Here is a 19428-nt window from a genome sequence, read left to right on the forward strand (position 1 = left end):
ACACACACACACAAAACACAACCATGTTAATCTGGATTTCTAGATTTCACAGCATCATAAGTGTGACAGTACGGCCGAGTTAGTTAGTGGAATCAATGTGACCTCGGTGCTTTTTATATCTGCGTTTGTGTGCACTGAATTATATTCCTATTTGCATGTGACCTTAATTTGTGGCGGTTATGTTTCTCATTATCTTTGTGAGTATATTTGCTTTTAATCGCTGTGACCCAGTAATGAGTCAGTGTGAGAGTTGCTGTTTGGCGGGTTGGCGGTTGGTGTTTGTCGTGGCTGTCAGAAATAGCCCGTTAGCTGTAATCTGCCTAACCGCACAAGCTCTGTCAGGCGTTTGTACTTCAGGATTCTGATGAGGTGCATTACGCCGTTTGGTAATCACCCACAGCCTGGTATCATCTCCTCTAATAGCATTACCCTCATTGTTACATGATTATCCGTGCGGCCACAATCCCAGCCACAACAGAACGTTATAACATGATGGTGATTTTGCAAAAATATTTGGGGTTAAAAAAAAAAAGGGTAAATTTCAAGCTAAATGGGGGGTAAAGTTTGGATAGAACAGCTGATGTTTTGTGATAATGATAGAAAGTGATGTGCACACCTGAGTTTAGCCTGGAATGTGCGTTTTAGCTTCACTCACTCTGCCACGCAACTACTGCCATTTCTGACAATAATATTGAATTGGTGATGAACTGAAAATCAGACTGAGCCGCTTTCTTTGAGGTGCACTTTTGAATAGTTTGGTGTTCATCACCATCATCCAATAAAATGGCACCAGAGAGATTTGAATAAGGCCATATGGACTATAAAGTTACAGGCAGGAACATCCATCCCAGCAGTCCCTGTGGTGCACACTGCTGGGCGAGCTGCCAGTCTGTTGGAGGGTCACCATCACACATAGACCTCATTCAGAGTGGTGTCGGCAAGGTTTTTCTCTGATCAGTGCCATTGGAGGGATTCACCCAAGTCTGAACACAAATGTGACTAGAATCCAGCAAGCTCAGGGATCAGGACGTCAACCTTCCTCAATATGTTTGTGCGCCAACAGCGTCCGATTCACTATGGCGGCGTTGAGTCCGGCTGCAACAGCAAGGACGTCAAACAACCATGTTTCTCTGTGACACCTTCTCCCGAAGGAAATCCCCCGGCTCTATTCCCTTCCTTGTGTCTCACACACAAACACGCAACCGTGTTCTCATGTCCAGATCCACATAACAAAACCACATACACCTGCACACATGCTCATACATCCAAATACACACAAGCCAGAGCACCTGGAGGGACCGATGCACACTCCACACAAAGGACCAGGCGGGAAAAGAACCCGAGACCTTGCTGTGAGACAACAGTGCTAACCACTCATTCACTGTGCCACTCTGATACAAATTCCACTTTAGACAAACACTGAATTTGTGCACCCAAAAATGCACAACAAATCCCAAATTTTGATGGATGACACTGACCCAGGAGGAAACCGATGCCTCACTCGTTCGGTGAGAAATTCATCCTCACTGCTGACTGGTCATGGATTTAGTGCCATTTTAGTCACTTGTGGAAAAAGTGAGGGAATGTTGGTTCAGTACTGGTCATATTAGTGGGGAAGTAAGCAAACTAGTCACGTCCATTTTTCTGTGCTCAAACGTTTGAATCAGAGCAGGCAGCTCTGTATGGCTTTGACCTGGGTTTGGCACCAGGTGTCCCAGTCCACCCACCTGTAACTGGGCACCAGCTTTGGTTGGGGAGTTAACCTGTAATGGACTGAGATACCTTGTATTTAAGGTCAAGGCCGCAGGTAAAGTTAGTTTTGATTAAAACATAGGTCACCAAGGTCAAGGTCAGCCATCATCCTCAGTCTTCAAATAAAGGGAAAGGTTAAAGGTTAAAGTATATTGTAATAATAATTATTTTCCTCAGATATACTGTACAAGTCAAAGAACATCCTGTTTCAATTACGGTACTTTTTGTTTTCAGTCAGTCTGTTCTTGCTTGAGGGCAGAAATGATCAAACGTCAAGTAATTCAAGTGTTAAAGATGCACAAAAAGTCCCCATTTTCCTAACCTTTGGTTTCAGCGCTCCGTTTGCGTTCCACTATTTGGTACGTTTAACTATTATTCAAAACTGCACCACTTTAAGTCTCCTAAAGAACTGCCTTTAATCCATAATGGTTCACAGTTAAAATTTAAATGAGCTAAAATCTGCAGTAAACTGTGTTTTAACTTGATGTGATGGATTTGGACACATATTTTGTTCAGACTGAACACAACAGCAGTGCAGGAAAATTTGATGATAGCGCCTCCACGTCTGCGTGTCAGAGACAGTGTTTCATTTATTTTTGTGGGTAGAATGTTGTATTTTTAGAAAACGGTCTATTTTTATGCCTGTTACTGTCAATCTTGATACACTTAGAAGCTGTTTTTTTTGCTTACTATACTTAGAATCTTTCTGATCGCTCACCTTTTCTTGATTTGTTTTTTTGAAAAGAACAATCTGATAGTTTTCAACAACCCCCCCCCCCCCCCCCCCCCAAAAAAAAACATGTGCTTTCTGACAGATGAAGCAAAAACCGTCTGAATGTTGCAGAAATGATCTTATGTACATCAGGATGAAAATATGAAAGAATAATGTGGAATTCTGATGGAATGTCAGATTGTCTTGGTGCTTCAGAAATGCTGCTCTGCACAGTTTGTTGCACAAATAAATTTGGTTATTTCCATCTTGGGCCTCATCTCACTGCTTTATGGCGTTATGAAGATTGAACTACAGGGAAAACAGCTCTGCAGGACGCACCCACAGGGCCGATCCCAACACCATCAAACCCAAAAAGCAATTAAAACACACAATAATGTCTGCACCACAGCGGGACCTGCCTACATTGCATTTTCTGATTAGTCACTGCCTGAAACTTGAGTGTGCTCGGTCTCATTTTAACTTGAATAGTGTGCAAAAACTTCATAACTTGCCTTTAGAATATTGGACAGCTGACTTTTCTTATATTGATAACTATACTTTTACCACAAATCTTCTTACGAATACGCATAAGTAATTTCTAGTACTAGTCAGTGAGAGATATTTTATTATTTATATATGTATAAATTAAAGTTTTTAAACATAAAATTAACTGTCACCAATGAAAACATTTCAATGAAACCTGCTAAGTCTTTACAACGGCTGTAATAATGAAATCAAGCCATAGACCAACTCTGTTGAATTCAGATTACCATTTCAGTACGGTCACTCAAATTATGATATACGGGCACATTCTGCATGGATAAATCCACTCTAATCTTGCAGAAACTCCCCAAAATAAAAATACATAATACAGTATATATAAAGTTAATGAAGAGCATAACCTCCTGCCAAATAATAATATCTAACTATTTTAGTGGGTTTCTTTAGTCATAGTATTTATGAAATATGCATTGATAAACAAATTATACTTCACTGTGATCACAGGCAATAAATTTGGGAATAATCTGTTGAATCATTAGTTGCTCCATTGAGGCTTTTCAGGTTTCAAATCCTGCAAAACCTCGTAGAGGTCGCCGCGCTGCGAGATCTCAGTAACATTGAGAACTGCATTGAGACGCTCTGATCACGCTGCACTTTAACTGCACACAGACAACACAATTAACATCGCAACATAAAACTATTTTTATATTGTGCCTAAAACTCTCATGAATATATTCTCTGGGTTTATAGATGTTATTGCGTTTGTTTTATGTAAACATGTGAGAATCACAGTCTGTCTCGCCGTTATTTTCAATGGGAGCTGCTGTGAGCTACAATCGCTTCCTGATCATGTCGTTGTGGGAGAAGTTTGCTCTTTAACGTCTTGATTATTGTTCTTTACAACACTGTTTGTCCTCGTTGTTCCAGACTAATATATATAATATGTCTGAAATTCAGTTTGCGCTTATTTAATTCCACGCAGATTAAACGTAGCAGACACGGATTATTTGTTATAATTGTTTTAGCAAGTTTTCAGGGTATCATGCAGCAGTCTCTTAATAACGTAATGAAAAGCATAAAAAATTACATTTTGTAGTATAATATTAATTTACAATTGTCATCGTGTGGATTCTCTATGTTGTTTTGACTGCAGCGACTCTCTGGCACGCAAGGGATTATGGGATACATGAAAACCCCTAATGGAGCAGTTATTTTGGAAAATACTGAGAAACATGTTCCAAGGTCCTTCTAAATTGTTTATATTTAATCCAGTTGTGGTTCATAATTGGCAAAATCCATTAATGTGTTGTGGCACTGTTTTCTTGTTTTATAATTGACTTGGCGCTCACTTGGCATTAGGTGCGATGTCAAGGTACTGAAGTTGTAGCTAGCATTAGCATGAGCTGAGTGCCTCTATTTGATTTATAATGTGCTAAAAAAAATTACACACTTTTTGATGGTTGAAGACCTGAGCGAGGGGAGGCACCGTAAATAAAGCAGTGATTCACGATGGGTCTAATCACTAACATGCCCTGAAAACTCATTAGTGTCACATAATGCTAATGAGCTAATGGTCGTATGAAAACTTGCAAGAGTCACTGGTAACATTAGCATTAAAGCTTGATAGCATCACATAACTTGATATTAAGGGGCCAACATTAGTATGAGCTGAGCGCCTTCATTTTAAGCTGGGAGGTGATGGTCTAGTGGTTAAGCGTTGGGCTTGAGACCAGAGGATCAACAGTTCAAATCCCAGCCTGACCAGAAAATCACTAAGGGCCTTTGGGCAAGGTCCTTAATCCTCTAGCTGCTCCCGGTGTGTAGTGAGCACCTTGTGTGGCAGCAGCCTGACATAGGGGAGAATGTGAGGCATTATTGTAAAGCGCTTTGAGCATCTGATGCAGTTGGAAAAGTGCTATATAAATGCAGTCCATTTACCACTTAAGCAACAGGACTTATAGTGTGCTTATTAAAAAAATAAAAATTCGAAGAGATGTAATTTAATTTAGAAACAACATACTGCACATCTTCAGGTAATTTTCCATCATGCCTGAAAAAAATTACAGTATGAGTGTTTTTTGAGTTTTTGGCAGTCACACTAACAGATTTGGGTCATAGAAAATGATGGCATAGGTTTTTAGAGGGTGGTTTGATTTGGACTGCATACTGAAAGGTGTTTGTAATAGTTTGTTCATGTTACAGTATATGAATTGCAAATATTAAAAATATATTCCAAAATAATGCATTACCATGACACTGACTGTCAAAAGCAGTTCAATCAGTACATCAGTGCTAGAGCTCTTTGCAAAATTCTGTTGTACCTGCATTAATGGTAAATGTTCATCAGGAAATATTTCTCCATTTCAAGAGCCTTGGGACAACACAATGGCCAACCTGTTGCTTATAGTAGTAGATATATCTCTCTGTATAGATATAGAGATACCTGTCGATGTACATATATACTGATTGAATTCTTGGTTGAATTCAGGCTGACATCCTGGCATCGCAAAATCCTGGAGGGTCTGGATGATAGTTAACATCTGTCTAACCAGTGGTGGGCATAGTTCCACTAACCGGGGAGGTGATGGTCTAGTGGTTAAGGTGTTGGGCTTGAGTCCAGAAGATCATGGGTTCAAATCCCCGCCTGACTGGAAAATCACTAAGGGCCCTTGGGCAAGACCTTTAATCCCCTATTGCTCCCGGTGTGTAGTGAGCGCCTTGTATGGCAGCACCCTGACATCAGGGTGAATGTGAGGCATGATTGTAAAGTGCTTTGAGCATCTGATGCAGATGGAAAAGTGCTATATAAATGCAGTCCATTTACCATTTAACCGTTAATTATCAAAGCTAACATTTTTGTTAGCAGATTAGCTTTATAGATAACTTGAAAGCCATCAGTTCCAATAACTTTTAGACATAACATATTTTTGCAGGCATAGTGAATAAAGCTTAACAGATAAAAACATTTGTAAAGTCTGAAATCATACATTTTAGTGCCTGCCTGTTACATGTTTTGTAGCAGACAGCTATGAGAGGTAAAGCTCAAGCCTCTGCCAGCAGAGGAGAGCTGACTACCAGATAGAAAGGAAGAGGAAGAGAAAAAAAAGATCATTTCACATATCAGGCATATCACACAAGTCATCCACAGGCAGACAGTTTTGAGTTATGGTTAAAATTTTAAAGGGGATAGAGAATCAAAATCATCTTTTTCATGTTTTTGGTGTTAGTTCAGAGTTTCCCCGCTGTGGGGAATACACACGAAGTGCCAGCAAGTTTCAGAACCTCTATTTCAAGTATTTCTCCTTTTTTGAATTGCCCCTAGAAAACAGGCCAATCCGTTTTTGAGAGAAAACTTACGTCACTTTTTCACCAATAGCCCCCCCCACACACACCCACACCCACCCCCTTTCACACACGCCCCTTCGAAATTAATTATTCATAAGGTTGTGCCCACCCATTCCTACCACTGGAAGAGGAGCAATGGCAAGCTCCAGGTGTGCCTTCCCAGGCTGTCATAGCGGACTACGATCTTTACATATTCTTCCCACGGAAAGCAATGTACGCGATCAATGGCTTTTATTCATTTTTAACCGCATCCCCAGGACATACAACCGCCGACTATTTCTTTGCTCTGCGCATTTCACGGAGGACTGTTTCACAAACCTTGCACGATTTCGAGCTGGCTTCAGTCGGAATTTAATACTCAGTAGAGGGTCAGTTCCGACTTTGCGACAAAATCAACCCCAGCAATCAGTACAGCCTGTAAGTATCACATTTTCTTTTGTTTTAAATTTGTGTTGCGCTATATTCCTGTTATAAGAATTGCACGTTAGAATGACACGTTAACTCTGGTTTGTTCCTCTAAAGGGAATGAGCTAAACCCTTAGCAGCTAGCTATTTGCATTATTATGCTGGCAGCAAGTAAGCCTGCAAAGGGCAGCTTGCTTATTTCAATGCATAACCTTTGGAAGTCACAGTAACCGAAGTAAAACAAAACAAATGAAGTTTCGCGGATTTTTTTAGTCCAATTTTGCATGGTTTTTTTTGGGTTTTTTTTTTACGTCCTCATCAAGCAGCCGGTCGCGGTGCCGTGAAGGGAGAGCACGCGCATTGTGTTCTGCGTGTGTCTGTTTATAAGAACCTTCTCGCCCAGAAGAAAAAAGAGCGCCAACAACTACCAGTGATGCCAGTAACGGCACTGAGCTTTACAAAGACATTTTTATGCTTTCTTTTTCTCCGAGCCACTCCGCATCTGCTGTTAAAAACAGCTGATCCTCCGCGCTTCCTTTTCAGTGAGAGCAAGGGCAGCCAATCAAACAACGGCAACCGATCAGCGCCAACACCTACGTGCATTTCATAATGACGTTGCCAAATAAGCTCCGAAACGACGCCATTAAAAGCAAACGAGGCATTCTAAACCCAGCGTAGTAACATAGCTGTTTCAGAGAGCCTTTTAGGAAGGTTCTGAGCCATTACAGACCCAACCATTTTTTTTGGGCTCCATATCACATCAATCAACTCAACTCAACTTTTTTCTTATATAGCGCCAAATCACAACAAACAGTTGCCCCAAGGCGCTCCATATTGTAAGGCAAGGCCATACAATAATTATGAAAAACCCCAACTGTCAAAACGACCCCCTATGAGCAAGCACTTGGCAACAGTGGGAAGGAAAAACTCCCTTTTAACAGGAAGAAACCTCCAGCTGAACCAGGCTCAGGGAGGGGCAGTCTTCTGCTGAGACTGGTTGGGGCTGAGGGAAAAAAACAGGAAAAAGACATGCCGTGAAGGGGGGCAGAGATCGATCACTAATGATTAAATGCAGAGTGATGCATACGGAGCAAAAAGAGAAAGAAACAGTGCATCATGGGAACCCCCCACAATCTACATCTAAAGCAGCATAACCAAGGGATGGTCCAGGGTCACCCGATCCAGCCCTAACTATAAGCCTTAGCGAAAAGGAAAGTTTTAAGCCTAATCTTAAAAGTAGAGAGGGTATCTGTCTCCCTGATCTGAATTGGGAGCTGGTTCCACAGGAGAGGAGCCTGAAAGCTGAAGGCTCTGCCTCCCATTCTACTCTTACAAACCCTAGGAACTACAAGTAAGCCCGCAGTCTGAGAGCGAAGCGCTCTAATGGGGTAATATGGTACTACGAGGTCCCTAAGATAAGATGGGACCTGATTATTCAAAACCTTATAAGTAAGAAGAAGAATTTTAAATTCTATTCTAGAATTAACAGGAAGCCAATGAAGAGAGGCCAACACGGGTGAGATATGCTCTCTCCTGCTAGTCCCCGTCAGTACTCTAGCTGCAGCATTCTGAACCAACTGAAGGCTTTTTAGGGAACTTTTAGGACAACCTGATAATAATGAATTACAATAGTCCAGCCTAGAGGAAATAAATGCATGAATTAGTTTTTCAGCATCACTCTGAGACAAGACCTTTCTGATTTTAGAGATATTGCGTAAATGCAAAAAGGCAGTCCTACATATTTGTTTAATATGCGCTTTGAATGACATATCCTGATCAAAAATGACTCCAAGATTTCTCACAGTATTACTAGAGATCAGGGAAATGCCATCCAGAGTAACGATCTGGTTAGACACCATGCTTCTAAGATTTGTGGGGCCAAGTACAATAACTTCAGTTTTATCTGAGTTTAAAAGCAGGAAATTAGAGGTCATCCATGTCTTTATGTCTGTAAGACAATCCTGCAGTTTAGCTAATTGGTGTGTATCCTCTGGCTTCATGGATAGATAAAGCTGGGTATCATCTGCGTAACAATGAAAATTTAAGCAATACCGTCTAATAATACTGCCTAAGGGAAGCATGTATAAAGTGAATAAAATTGGTCCTAGCACAGAACCTTGTGGAACTCCATAATTAACTTTAGTCTGTGAAGAAGATTCCCCATTTACATGAACAAACTGTAATCTATTAGACAAATATGATTCAAACCACCGCAGCGCAGTGCCTTTAATACCTATGACATGCTCTAATCTCTGTAATAAAATTTTATGGTCAACAGTATCAAAAGCAGCACTGAGGTCTAACAGAACAAGCACAGAGATAAGTCCACTGTCCGAAGCCATAAGAAGATCATTTGTAACCTTCACTAATGCTGTTTCTGTACTATGATGAATTCTAAAACCTGACTGAAACTCTTCAAATAGACCATTCCTCTGCAGGTGATCAGTTAACTGTTTTACAACTACCCTCTCAAGAATCTTTGAGAGAAAAGGAAGGTTGGAAATTGGCCTATAATTAGCTAAGATAGCTGGATCAAGTGATGGCTTTTTAAGTAATGGTTTAATTACTGCCACCTTAAAGGCCTGTGGTACATAACCAACTAACAAAGATAGATTGATCATATTTAAGATTGAAGCATTAAATAATGGTAGGACTTCCTTGAGCAGCCTGGCAGGAATGGGGTCCAATAAACATGCCGATGGTTTGGACGAAGCAACCAATGAAAATAACTCAGACAGAACAACCGGAGAGAAAGAGTCTAACCAAATACCGGCATCACTGAAAGCAGCCAAAGATAACGATACATCTTTGGGATGGTTATGAGTAATTTTTTCTCTAATAGTCAAAATTTTGTTAGCAAAGAAAGTCATGAAGTCTTTACTAGTTAAAGTTAATGGAATACTCAGCTCAATAGAGCTCTGACTCTTTGTCAGCCTAGCTACAGTGCTGAAAAGAAACCTGAGGTTATTCTTATTTTCTTCAATTAGTGATGAGTAGAAAGATGTCCTAGCTTTACGGAGGGCTTTTTTTATAGAGCAACAAACTCTTTTTCCAGGCTAAGTGAAGATCTTCTAAGTTAGTGAGACGCCATTTCCTCTCCAACTTACGGGTTATCTGCTTTAAGCTACGAGTTTGTGAGTTATACCATGGAGTCAGACACTTCTGATTTAAAGCCCTCTTTTTCAGAGGAGCTACAGCATCCAAAGTTGTCTTCAAAGAGGATGTAAAACTATTGACAAGATACTCTATCTCCCTTACAGAGTTTAGGTAGCTACTCTGCTCTGTGTTGGTATATGACATTAGAGAACATAACGAAGGAATCATATCCTTAAACCTAGTTACAGCGCTTTCTGAAAGACTTCTAGTGTAATGAAACTTATTCCCCACTGCAGGGTAGTCCATCAGGGTAAATGTAAATGTTATTAAAAAATGATCAGACAGAAGGGAGTTTTCAGGGAATACTGTTAAATCTTCTATTTCCATACCATAAGTCAGAACAAGATCTAAGATATGATTAAAGTGGTGGGTGGACTCATTTACTTTTTGAGCAAAGCCGATAGAGTCCAATAATAGACCAAATGCAGTGCTGAGGCTGTCATTCTCAGCATCTGTGTGGATGTTAAAATCGCCCACTATAATTATCTTATCTGAGCTAAGCACTAAGTCAGACAAAAGGTCTGAAAATTCACAGAGAAACTCACAGTAACAACCAGGTGGGCGATAGATAATAACAAATAAAACTGGTTTTTGGGACTTCCAATTTGGATGGACAAGACTAAGAGACAAGCTTTCAAATGAATTAAAGCTCTGTCTAGGTTTTTGATTAATTAATAAGCTGGAATGGAAGATTGCTGCTAATCCTCCGCCACGGCCCGTGCTACGAGCATTCTGACAGTTAGTGTGACTCGGGGGTGTTGACTCATTTAAACTAACATATTCATCCTGCTGTAACCAGGTTTCTGTTAGGCAGAATAAATCAATACGTTGATCAATTATTATATAATTTACCAACAGGAACTTAGAAGAGAGAGACCTAATGTTTAATAGACCACATTTAACTGTTTTAGTCTGTGGTGCAGTTGAAGGTGCTATATTATTTTTTCTTTTTGAATTTTATGCTTAAATAGATTTTTGCTGGTTATTGGTGGTCTGGGAGCAGGCACCGTCTCTACGGGGATGGGGTAATGAGGGGATGGCAGGGGGAGAGAAGCTGCAGAGAGGTGTATAAGACCACAGCTCTGCCTCCTGGTCCCAACGCTGGACAGTCACAGTTTGGAGGATCCAAGAAAATTGGCCAGATTTCTAGAAATGAGAACTGCTCCATCTAAAGTGGGATGGATGCCGTCTCTCCTAACAAGACCAGGTTTTCCCCAGAAGCTTTGCCAATTATCAATGAAGCCCACCTCATTTTTTGGACACCACTCAGACAGCCAGCAATTCAAGGAGAACATGCGGCTAAACATGTCACTCCCGGTCCGATTGGGGAGGGGCCCAGAGAAAACAACAGAGTCCGACATTGTTTTTGCAAAGTTACACACCGATTTAATGTTAATTTTAGTGACCTCCGATTGGCGTAACCGAGTGTCATTACTGCCGACGTGAATTACAATCTTACCAAATTTACGCTTAGCCTTAGCCAGCAATTTCAAATGTCCTTCGATGTCGCCTGCTCTGGCCCCCGGAAGACAATTGACAATGGTTGCTGGTGTCGCTAACTTCACATTTCTCAAAACAGAGTCGCCAATAACCAGAGTTTGATCCTCAGCGAGTGTATCGTCGAGTGGGGAAAAACGGTTAGAGATGTGAACGGGTTGACGGTGTACACGGGGCTTCTGTTTAGGGCTACGCTTCCTCCTCACAGTCACCCAGTCAGCCTGCTTTCCCGACTGCCCGGGATCTGCCAGGGGGGAACTAGCGGCAGCTAAGCTACCTCACAGAACAAGGATTAATGCCCCATTCAACCTCTCTCTATCACCTTTAAACAAACTAATTCCAGCAAAGTTATTGAAATTACCATCATCGTTGTTATTTTACAAAGTCAAAATATCATATAAATATGTGATTTATTTCATTTGTAAACAAAAAAGGCAATTTGAAAATTGAAAATTCTGTTTAAGTGATTCAGCACTTTTAGCGAATGTGTAGCAAATGCTCTTCACACTGCCATGAACACTGCCATATACTGGATGGCAATTTTTCCATAATGCACTGCGGCATGTGCGTCTGTACTCTGTAAATGCTAAAACCTTCAAAATTAGCGCATTGCTTTAAAACTAAAACATATAGCTGATATTTTCACTGGGTAAAATGACAGAGGTGATATTAATTTCAATAACTTGTCCAGAATTAGTTTGTTTAAAATTAATTTAACCATAAGTCAAAACTGTCTGCCTGTGCATGACTCATGTGATATGCCTGCAAGTCTGTATGGTGTGTAAAATAAATTTTTTTTTTCTCCTTTCCTCCCCTCTCTCTCTGGTCACCAGGTCTCTTTTGCTGAGAGAAGGCTGATATGAGACAGAAGCACTGACTCATTGTGTCAGTAGCTGCCAGTGTAGTGGTGTCAATACTTTTTTTTTAATGTTAACTGTTTATGCACACTGTCTTTTCCTTGTTTGATTTTAATGGAAAGCACTTTGTGCACCTTGTGTGCTGTAAAAGGGCTTTATAAATAAAATTTAATTGATTGAATTTGAATACTGAAAGTTATCAGTTTAGCTTTATAAAAGTTAACTTTTCAGTTAGCAGATTAACGGTTATCTAAGCTAAATTTTTGCTTAGCTGTGCTCACCACTGTGTCTAACACATGAAAGTCTGGAGAGAGGAGGTTAGTCACACTCTCTGGGTTCCATCGCCCAAAACACACAGCTGGATTCCAACAAAGACGGTGTAATGGGAGTCTTTGGTTCTAGGTCTCTTTTCAGTATCCTTGGGGACCACTGGAATGACTTTGTGACAAACCAAAGGCTACTTGGAGCAACTCAGAGGTGGAGTATCACTTGTATTGTGAAGGAGAATTTTGACCATGTGATATGTTTTTTTTTTTTCCTGGGTTATGATCCTGCAAACAGTGCCTCACTGTTGATAGTGCAGCAAATAACTGAACCAATACTTCACATGGTGATACAAGCACCAAATCCAGCACAAATTCTCTTTAGACATTACTTTTTTGAAAAAAACGACAGGCCACTTGAATTTTCAATAGGCGGCCACGTAGGGGTCAGTTGAAGAATTACACAAGGGTTAAACTATAACAATGCTCCAGTCATATTGAAAACTATACCACATTATTTGTCTGATCATAAAGATTCCAAAAATGTATAGTTTGGACTATCTATGACTGAATGTTATGGAGTTACAGGGTAAAAACCTTAAAAATGGTGACAAAGGTCAGTTTCAGTTTGTACAGGGGTCAAAAGTTAAAGTTGCTCCAATTTTTTAGTAAAAAATGGTGCAAATTGTTGATTGAGCTACTTGGATTAACAAATGGAATAGGTTTGACTCTGTTGAATGCTTGGTCTCTAAAGTAAAGGTCAAATAATGTTGACGTCCATTGAATTCTATGACATGAGACATATGTTACCCCGTAACGTGATAAATAAGCATGATACATGGTGCAAACTATTCCTTTTTGAAACCCTATTAACTCAACCAATAATTTGCATCACCTTTGAACAAAACTGGATCAACTCTTACTTTTGACCCCTGTACAAACTGAAACTGAACTTTGTCACCATTCTTGTTGTTTTTACCCCATAACTCTATAGAATTCAGTCATAGATAGTCCAAACTATACCTTTTTGGAATCTTTACAATCAGACAAATAATGTGGTATAATTTTCAATATGACTGGAGCATTTTTATATTTTGGCCCCTATGTAATTCTTCAATTGACCCCTATGTGGCCGCCTATTGAAAATTCAAGTGGCCCGTCGTTTTTTTCACAAGAGTAATATCTAAGGTGTACTTTTGCCAAATTTGGTGCTTGTATCACCATTTGAAGGATTCCTCTGTAAATATTCTGTTATCTGCTGCACTATGAGGGTCTGAAACGGCTGGAGAAGACCAAGGTGATGCCCACGTTTCACCTGGTTGCAGCAGATAGATGGTTACTTTTACGAGTTGGAGATGGACCGATTGTCTGCCTGAGTGGTTGCCATCCAGGACTTAAGGTGGTTCTGTAGTAAAGCTGTGTGATGTACATCACTGAACTAGTTTGCCCTCGTGGAGTAGCTCCAGTACTTCTGACAGGACTCCTGAGCTGTACAGTGCTACAGTGAGCATGCGTGTCTGTTTTTGTGGCCGCTGAGGGTATGATTCAGACTCTGTCCAGACCGATTGTGTTGTCCTTTGTGTGTCCGACAGCGGCGAGCCCTGAGGACTGCGTCGGAGAAACTGCGGAATCGGACATCCTTCTCTGCCACCGCCGTGCAACACTCACCAGGAACACGAGTCAACCGCTACATCGGCCGGCTCATTGAGGCGCGGCAGACCGAGTCCAAGACATCAGACCTCAACTACGTCACACTGTTCTACAGGAACAGAGACAGGGAGCGCAGGGTGAGGACACACAACTTGTAATCCAAACATTCTGTCCTCTGTGACCTACTTTTGTGCCTTGGAACATTATAAAAAAAAAGTCTGAGAATATAAAGCCAAATGATGGCTGCTGCGAGAATTAAGTCTTAATTATTTTTAGACTTCAGCCAACATGCATGTCACCAAATGAAGGCTTTAACATTTTGGGGGTTTGGGGCAGTTGTACTGTTTAAAGAGGATATTTCCATCAGTACATTTGGTATTTACTTTAAAATGGGTAATGTTTCTTGAACAGTATTTTGGTATCTGTTTCAGAGTATAGTGGATTTTTTGTTTACACTTGTCAAACCTAAAATAGACTATTCCAGAATAAATTACAGAAAGGATGTTCATGATGCCCACCCGCATGAGCAGCTTAAGGTTTGGACCTGAGCGTTGCTGTGCACGTAACGATCCCTGAGCACCACATCAGCCACCACAGTCTAAAGACATGAGCTTTGGTAGTTTGTTCTTGTCCAGAGTTGAGGCTCCTAATGCTCCCCATAACCCCCCCCCAACAATGGAAGGCATCTGCAAAGTTACCTCACGGACAGCAGACACAAGAATTCTGCTTTTTTGGCATCTGGCTCTGCAAGGTGTTTTGTTGTGGCAGTTCACGGGGTTTCAGTGAGTTCCTGGACTTGGCCATCAAAAGTGTCTGTATGTGGTGAAAGTGTTTTCAATTTCAATTTTCAATTTATTTTAATTTATATAGCACCAAATCACAACAGAGTTGCATCAAGACACTTCACACAAGTAAGGCAGAACCTTACTAACCCCCAGAGCAACAGTGGTAAGGAAAAACACCTGAGGATGAAACCTCAAGCAGACCAGACTCAAAGGGGTGACCCTCTGCTTGGGCCATGATACAGACACAAATTACAGAACAATTCACTTCCTGAACAAATATACAGGAAGTGTTAAACTTGTACAGACATTCACTTATCTTGGCAGTGACTTTCATGTCTCTGGGTCCTTTGAGCTCAAAAGACTCCTAAGAAGATCTTGTGGAGTCACAAGGTCACTGGACAGGGGTGTTTGGCGAACCAGAGGAGAAAGAAGGTCCAAGTCCAGATTCACTTATCGCGACAGGTACATTCGTGCCTTAGTGTCCTGGGGCTTGGAGATCGAGAGACACCTGAGAAAAGCTTATTGAGTCATGAGGTACCATCCGAAACCTCGGCAAGAGAATAAAGGTCCAAGTCTTCTTGTTTTACTGAATGGTTGTGAGACTTGGACTCCAACCAGTGACCTAAGGTGACAACTGGAGGTCTTTGATAGCAGGTTTCTTCTGAGGATGCTTGGGCACCACTGGAAAGACTTTGTGTCAAATCAGTGGTTGCTTTGAGAGACTCAAAAGAGGAGGATAACTTACATTTGGCCATGTAGAGCGTTTCTCTGTGCATGATCCGACACGTAGGTGCCTGAGTGTTGAGGACCCCAGTGACTGCAGCAGATAGCAGATGGTTATTTTACAGATGTGTGGATGGACCGGTTGTCTGCTTGGGTGTTTGTCATCCAGGACACAAGATGGTGCTGTGATATTGTGGATGCGAGGAAATGCTGCACTTGACTTGACTCGTGCGCAAATTCGATGTATAGGAAAAAATGTGTAGAGAAGCAGAAGTGTTGCATTTAAATTCTTGTGGAGTATAATTAGCCTCAAAATAAAGCTGACACTCGACACTATGAGCTCTTGTTCGTTAAGTGAGGGAGAGTCACACCTCACTTATCTCTCACCTACAGTGTATTCTTTAGAGTAACTGCGAGTCAAAGTCAGACCTTGTGTCTCTGCAGGACCCTGGACTGGATCCTGTCAACAAACAAGATGGCAGTGCCATAATTTAAATTTACCAAAGCACATAAACTCTAACAAATATGTAGTTTCCTCATTACATTACGAGGTAACACGCTTCGTGAGCGCAACTTCTCCCCCCTCTGGCTTATTTCTCTCATATCCACACAAACACGACACAGTCTGTATTTCCTGCTCTCCCCTTCTCCCACGCCTGTTGTCTATGATGCGTGCATGTGTGTGTTTGTTTGTGTGTGTGTTTGTGTCTGTGTGTAATCCACCCACCCTCTCAGGAGGGGGTGCACATAATGATTTGGGAGCGTCTGAACGGCACACGTGATCTCGCTCTCCTGTGTGTGCGTGGGAAGAGCCATAAAGGACTGTGTGTGTGTGTGTGTGTGTGTTAGTGTGTGTGGCATTGTGTCTTTGTGTGCACACTGGAAGTAGAAGAAAATCAAACCCACCGTGACATAGAAATCTGTTACTCATTTGTCTGATCTTTGAGACAAAGACATCAAAATAATGCCACCAACGTTGGACATTAGAGCGCCTTTGGATGTTTGTTTTGGTTTATTGTCAGCAGTGATTTGATTTCCTCTTTTAAAGCACAGTGTGATTTATGTGTTGAGACCTTTGAGAAATGAGAATGACAATATTCTCAACCAACATCCAAAATAACCCCCACTTCACCATGTAATACAATAATTATCATTTTCTCAGAACTCAAGCAAAAGATACTTTTTGCCCTGCACACTACCTAAACAGGGTATTGTAATCATTACTGTGTGTGTGTGTGTCTGCCTGTGAATTAGATAACTAACAGATGGCTGGATGGATTTGCACTAAACTTGATGGGAATATTACTTGGGTAAAAAGCTCAAGATGATTAACTTTTGAAGAGGATTGGACAGAGGTCAAGGTCGTGGTGTGAAAAACATCCACGAATGTGCCGGTGCATCCAAGTCTACGTTTTGTCATATTTCTATTAGTAAATCAGCAATGCAGTCAAACAAACTTTGTTTGGCCACTTCCTCAAACTAGGCTACAACTTCTCAGCTGTAGTTTCTATCTTCCCTTTATATGATCTTTCACTCGCAGCCAATCCCAGAGGCTGGAGATTATCACATGGTCTGTTTTTCTGTGCCTGTGTGGCTGCAGCCAGTGCAGCATCTGTTAGTGGGAGATTCTCACTGAAACACAGCAGTAAATGCTCATAAAATCTACAGTAGAACATCATATTGTATGGAACCCGGGAGAGGTCACTTAAAGTGATATCTTTTTCTGGCCATGATAATTTGTGCGCACATTTTCCTTTAATGAGCCCAGGAATTAATAAAACATGCTCATGTTTTGCTGGCCGTAATAATTTGTGCGCACGTTTTAATGGCCATGATAATTCGTGCACACGTTTTCCTTTAATTGAGCCCTTGAATTAATAAAATGTGTGCACCTTTTCATTTAATTCTGCCCTCGAATTAATAAAACGTGCGCATGTTTTCCTTTAACTGAGCCCTCGAATTATAATAAAACGTGCGCACGTTTTCCTTTCATTCAAAATGATATGACCTAAATTGTCATCCTTCGCCCTCAGCATCATTTTTAATGTGCTTAAACTCCAGATGTTCATGCTGGGTAGCTCGAGTTCTCTATATGTCCTCGTGCGCCCAAACCATGATGATACACCCTGACCAGATCCATTTCTAATGAGGAAATGTATTACACTGTCTCCTGGTTTGTTGACTAATAGCCAGCATTTATGTGTCAAGATAATACTGAGTGCACATTTTACAAATTGTGGCCACGTTTAAGTAGACTGTGCCATCGGTAGATCGAGCGCACAATATAATAAAACATGCGCACAATATCATAAAACGAGCGCACAATATAATAAAACGTGCACACAATATCATAAAACAAGCGCACAATATCATTAAACGTGCGCAATATCATAAAACGAGTGCACAATATAATAAAACGTGTGCACATTCTCTCCGCATGCAAAACATTTTGCGATGACACTTCCAGGGCTCCGTAATATTGACCTGACAACACTTTATTTTTCTGTTTAATCTTCGAGACAAAGAAAATCATCATGGAAAAACATATGTGGAGGGATCATATTTTCCAGGATTGGCAGAGCATCCCCCACTTTATTTATTCCAAAACAAATGACTGAAGGCACAAGACAAGATTATTTTACACTTATGCTCTTTTGAATGCACGGTAAACATTTTAGTTTTTAAAATGTATTAATACATTGTTTTAAAATCTTTTCCATATGTTACACGAGTTTTGTGACTTCATCATTTCACGCACCAAACCAGTTGATCCAGATGAACAAAGGTTAGGGCCCCTTCACACATAGTGCGAATTTGGTCAATTTGCGCATGACTCAGGAATCATGTGCAAAACGTGTAAAATCGTAGCTGCCTCGTACACCTGTTGCTACAACTATTTGTGCACACCAGCAGCTGAAAGACAGAGTGTGCGCTGTGCGAGCCCATCGAACCCTCTCGCTACAGGTGTTGGCCAAATTCCATGTGACACACACGGACATCTAACACCACTCGTTTAGCACTTAGAAAATGTGTGGCCATTCGTACTATTAATACAAAAATAGTCAGCAGACAATCACTGTCTAGCTGGATGTGAAAATTGTCTAATTGCCCCATGACTGTGGAGTTGCCGAGTGCACATGTGGTGTGCCAGAGTGTCGGCTCCACCCACAACACGTGTGGGTGTGTTTCATACACTCCCTTGCTCCCCGCCCCCCCAACACATATGTATGTGTGGTTCGCACCCCCCTCCACAGGCAAGGCATCTCTCATCTGATCACAGAGTGGCATCTTGGTCTGTGCGTTGACAGGTCAGGGGGCATGGCTGGCTGACCACAGCTGTGGAGACATCTCCAGTTCTGGACATCACAGCTGCAGCATACATCCCGTGTTTTGACGGACATGCGAGTGTGTGTGTGCTTGTGTGGAAATACATAAAAACAGGCCGTCAGTCCTTTTGGACACGCAGCAGGTGATCTGAATGTCACATCTAATGGAACACGCCTGTTGGGCCATGAGGGCTGTGAACGGCACGCCGCAGGTCCAGGACAACCCAACAGTGTCACAAATACGCCACTTTCAGTCAGGTATCAGCAGAAATACACCGTACCAAATGTCGTTTGGTCAGTTATTACAGTGCTTTTTTTTTCTTTTTCCCCCTTTTTATGTATTTTATTTCATTTTCTTCCACATCAGTGGTGCAATGTCATGCACCTCGTTCCATGGAACACACACAGTGCGAGCAGCTGCAGCTGTGTGCTCAAAAGACACATGCACGAACCATT

General features: G+C 41.2%; 1 protein-coding gene across 1 annotated transcript in view; it reads left to right on the plus strand.

The window, feature by feature from the left end:
* adcy1a (adenylate cyclase 1a) overlaps positions 1–19428 on the plus strand; it is a 159629-nt gene that overhangs the window by 88203 nt on the left and 51998 nt on the right. Inside the window, 1 exon segment of the mRNA XM_034179384.1 lies at positions 14081–14275. Coding sequence (XP_034035275.1) covers positions 14081–14275 — 195 coding nt within the window.

Source organism: Thalassophryne amazonica, chromosome 10 (genome assembly GCF_902500255.1).
Source record: "Thalassophryne amazonica chromosome 10, fThaAma1.1, whole genome shotgun sequence".
Taxonomy (NCBI): Eukaryota; Metazoa; Chordata; class Actinopteri; order Batrachoidiformes; family Batrachoididae; genus Thalassophryne; species Thalassophryne amazonica.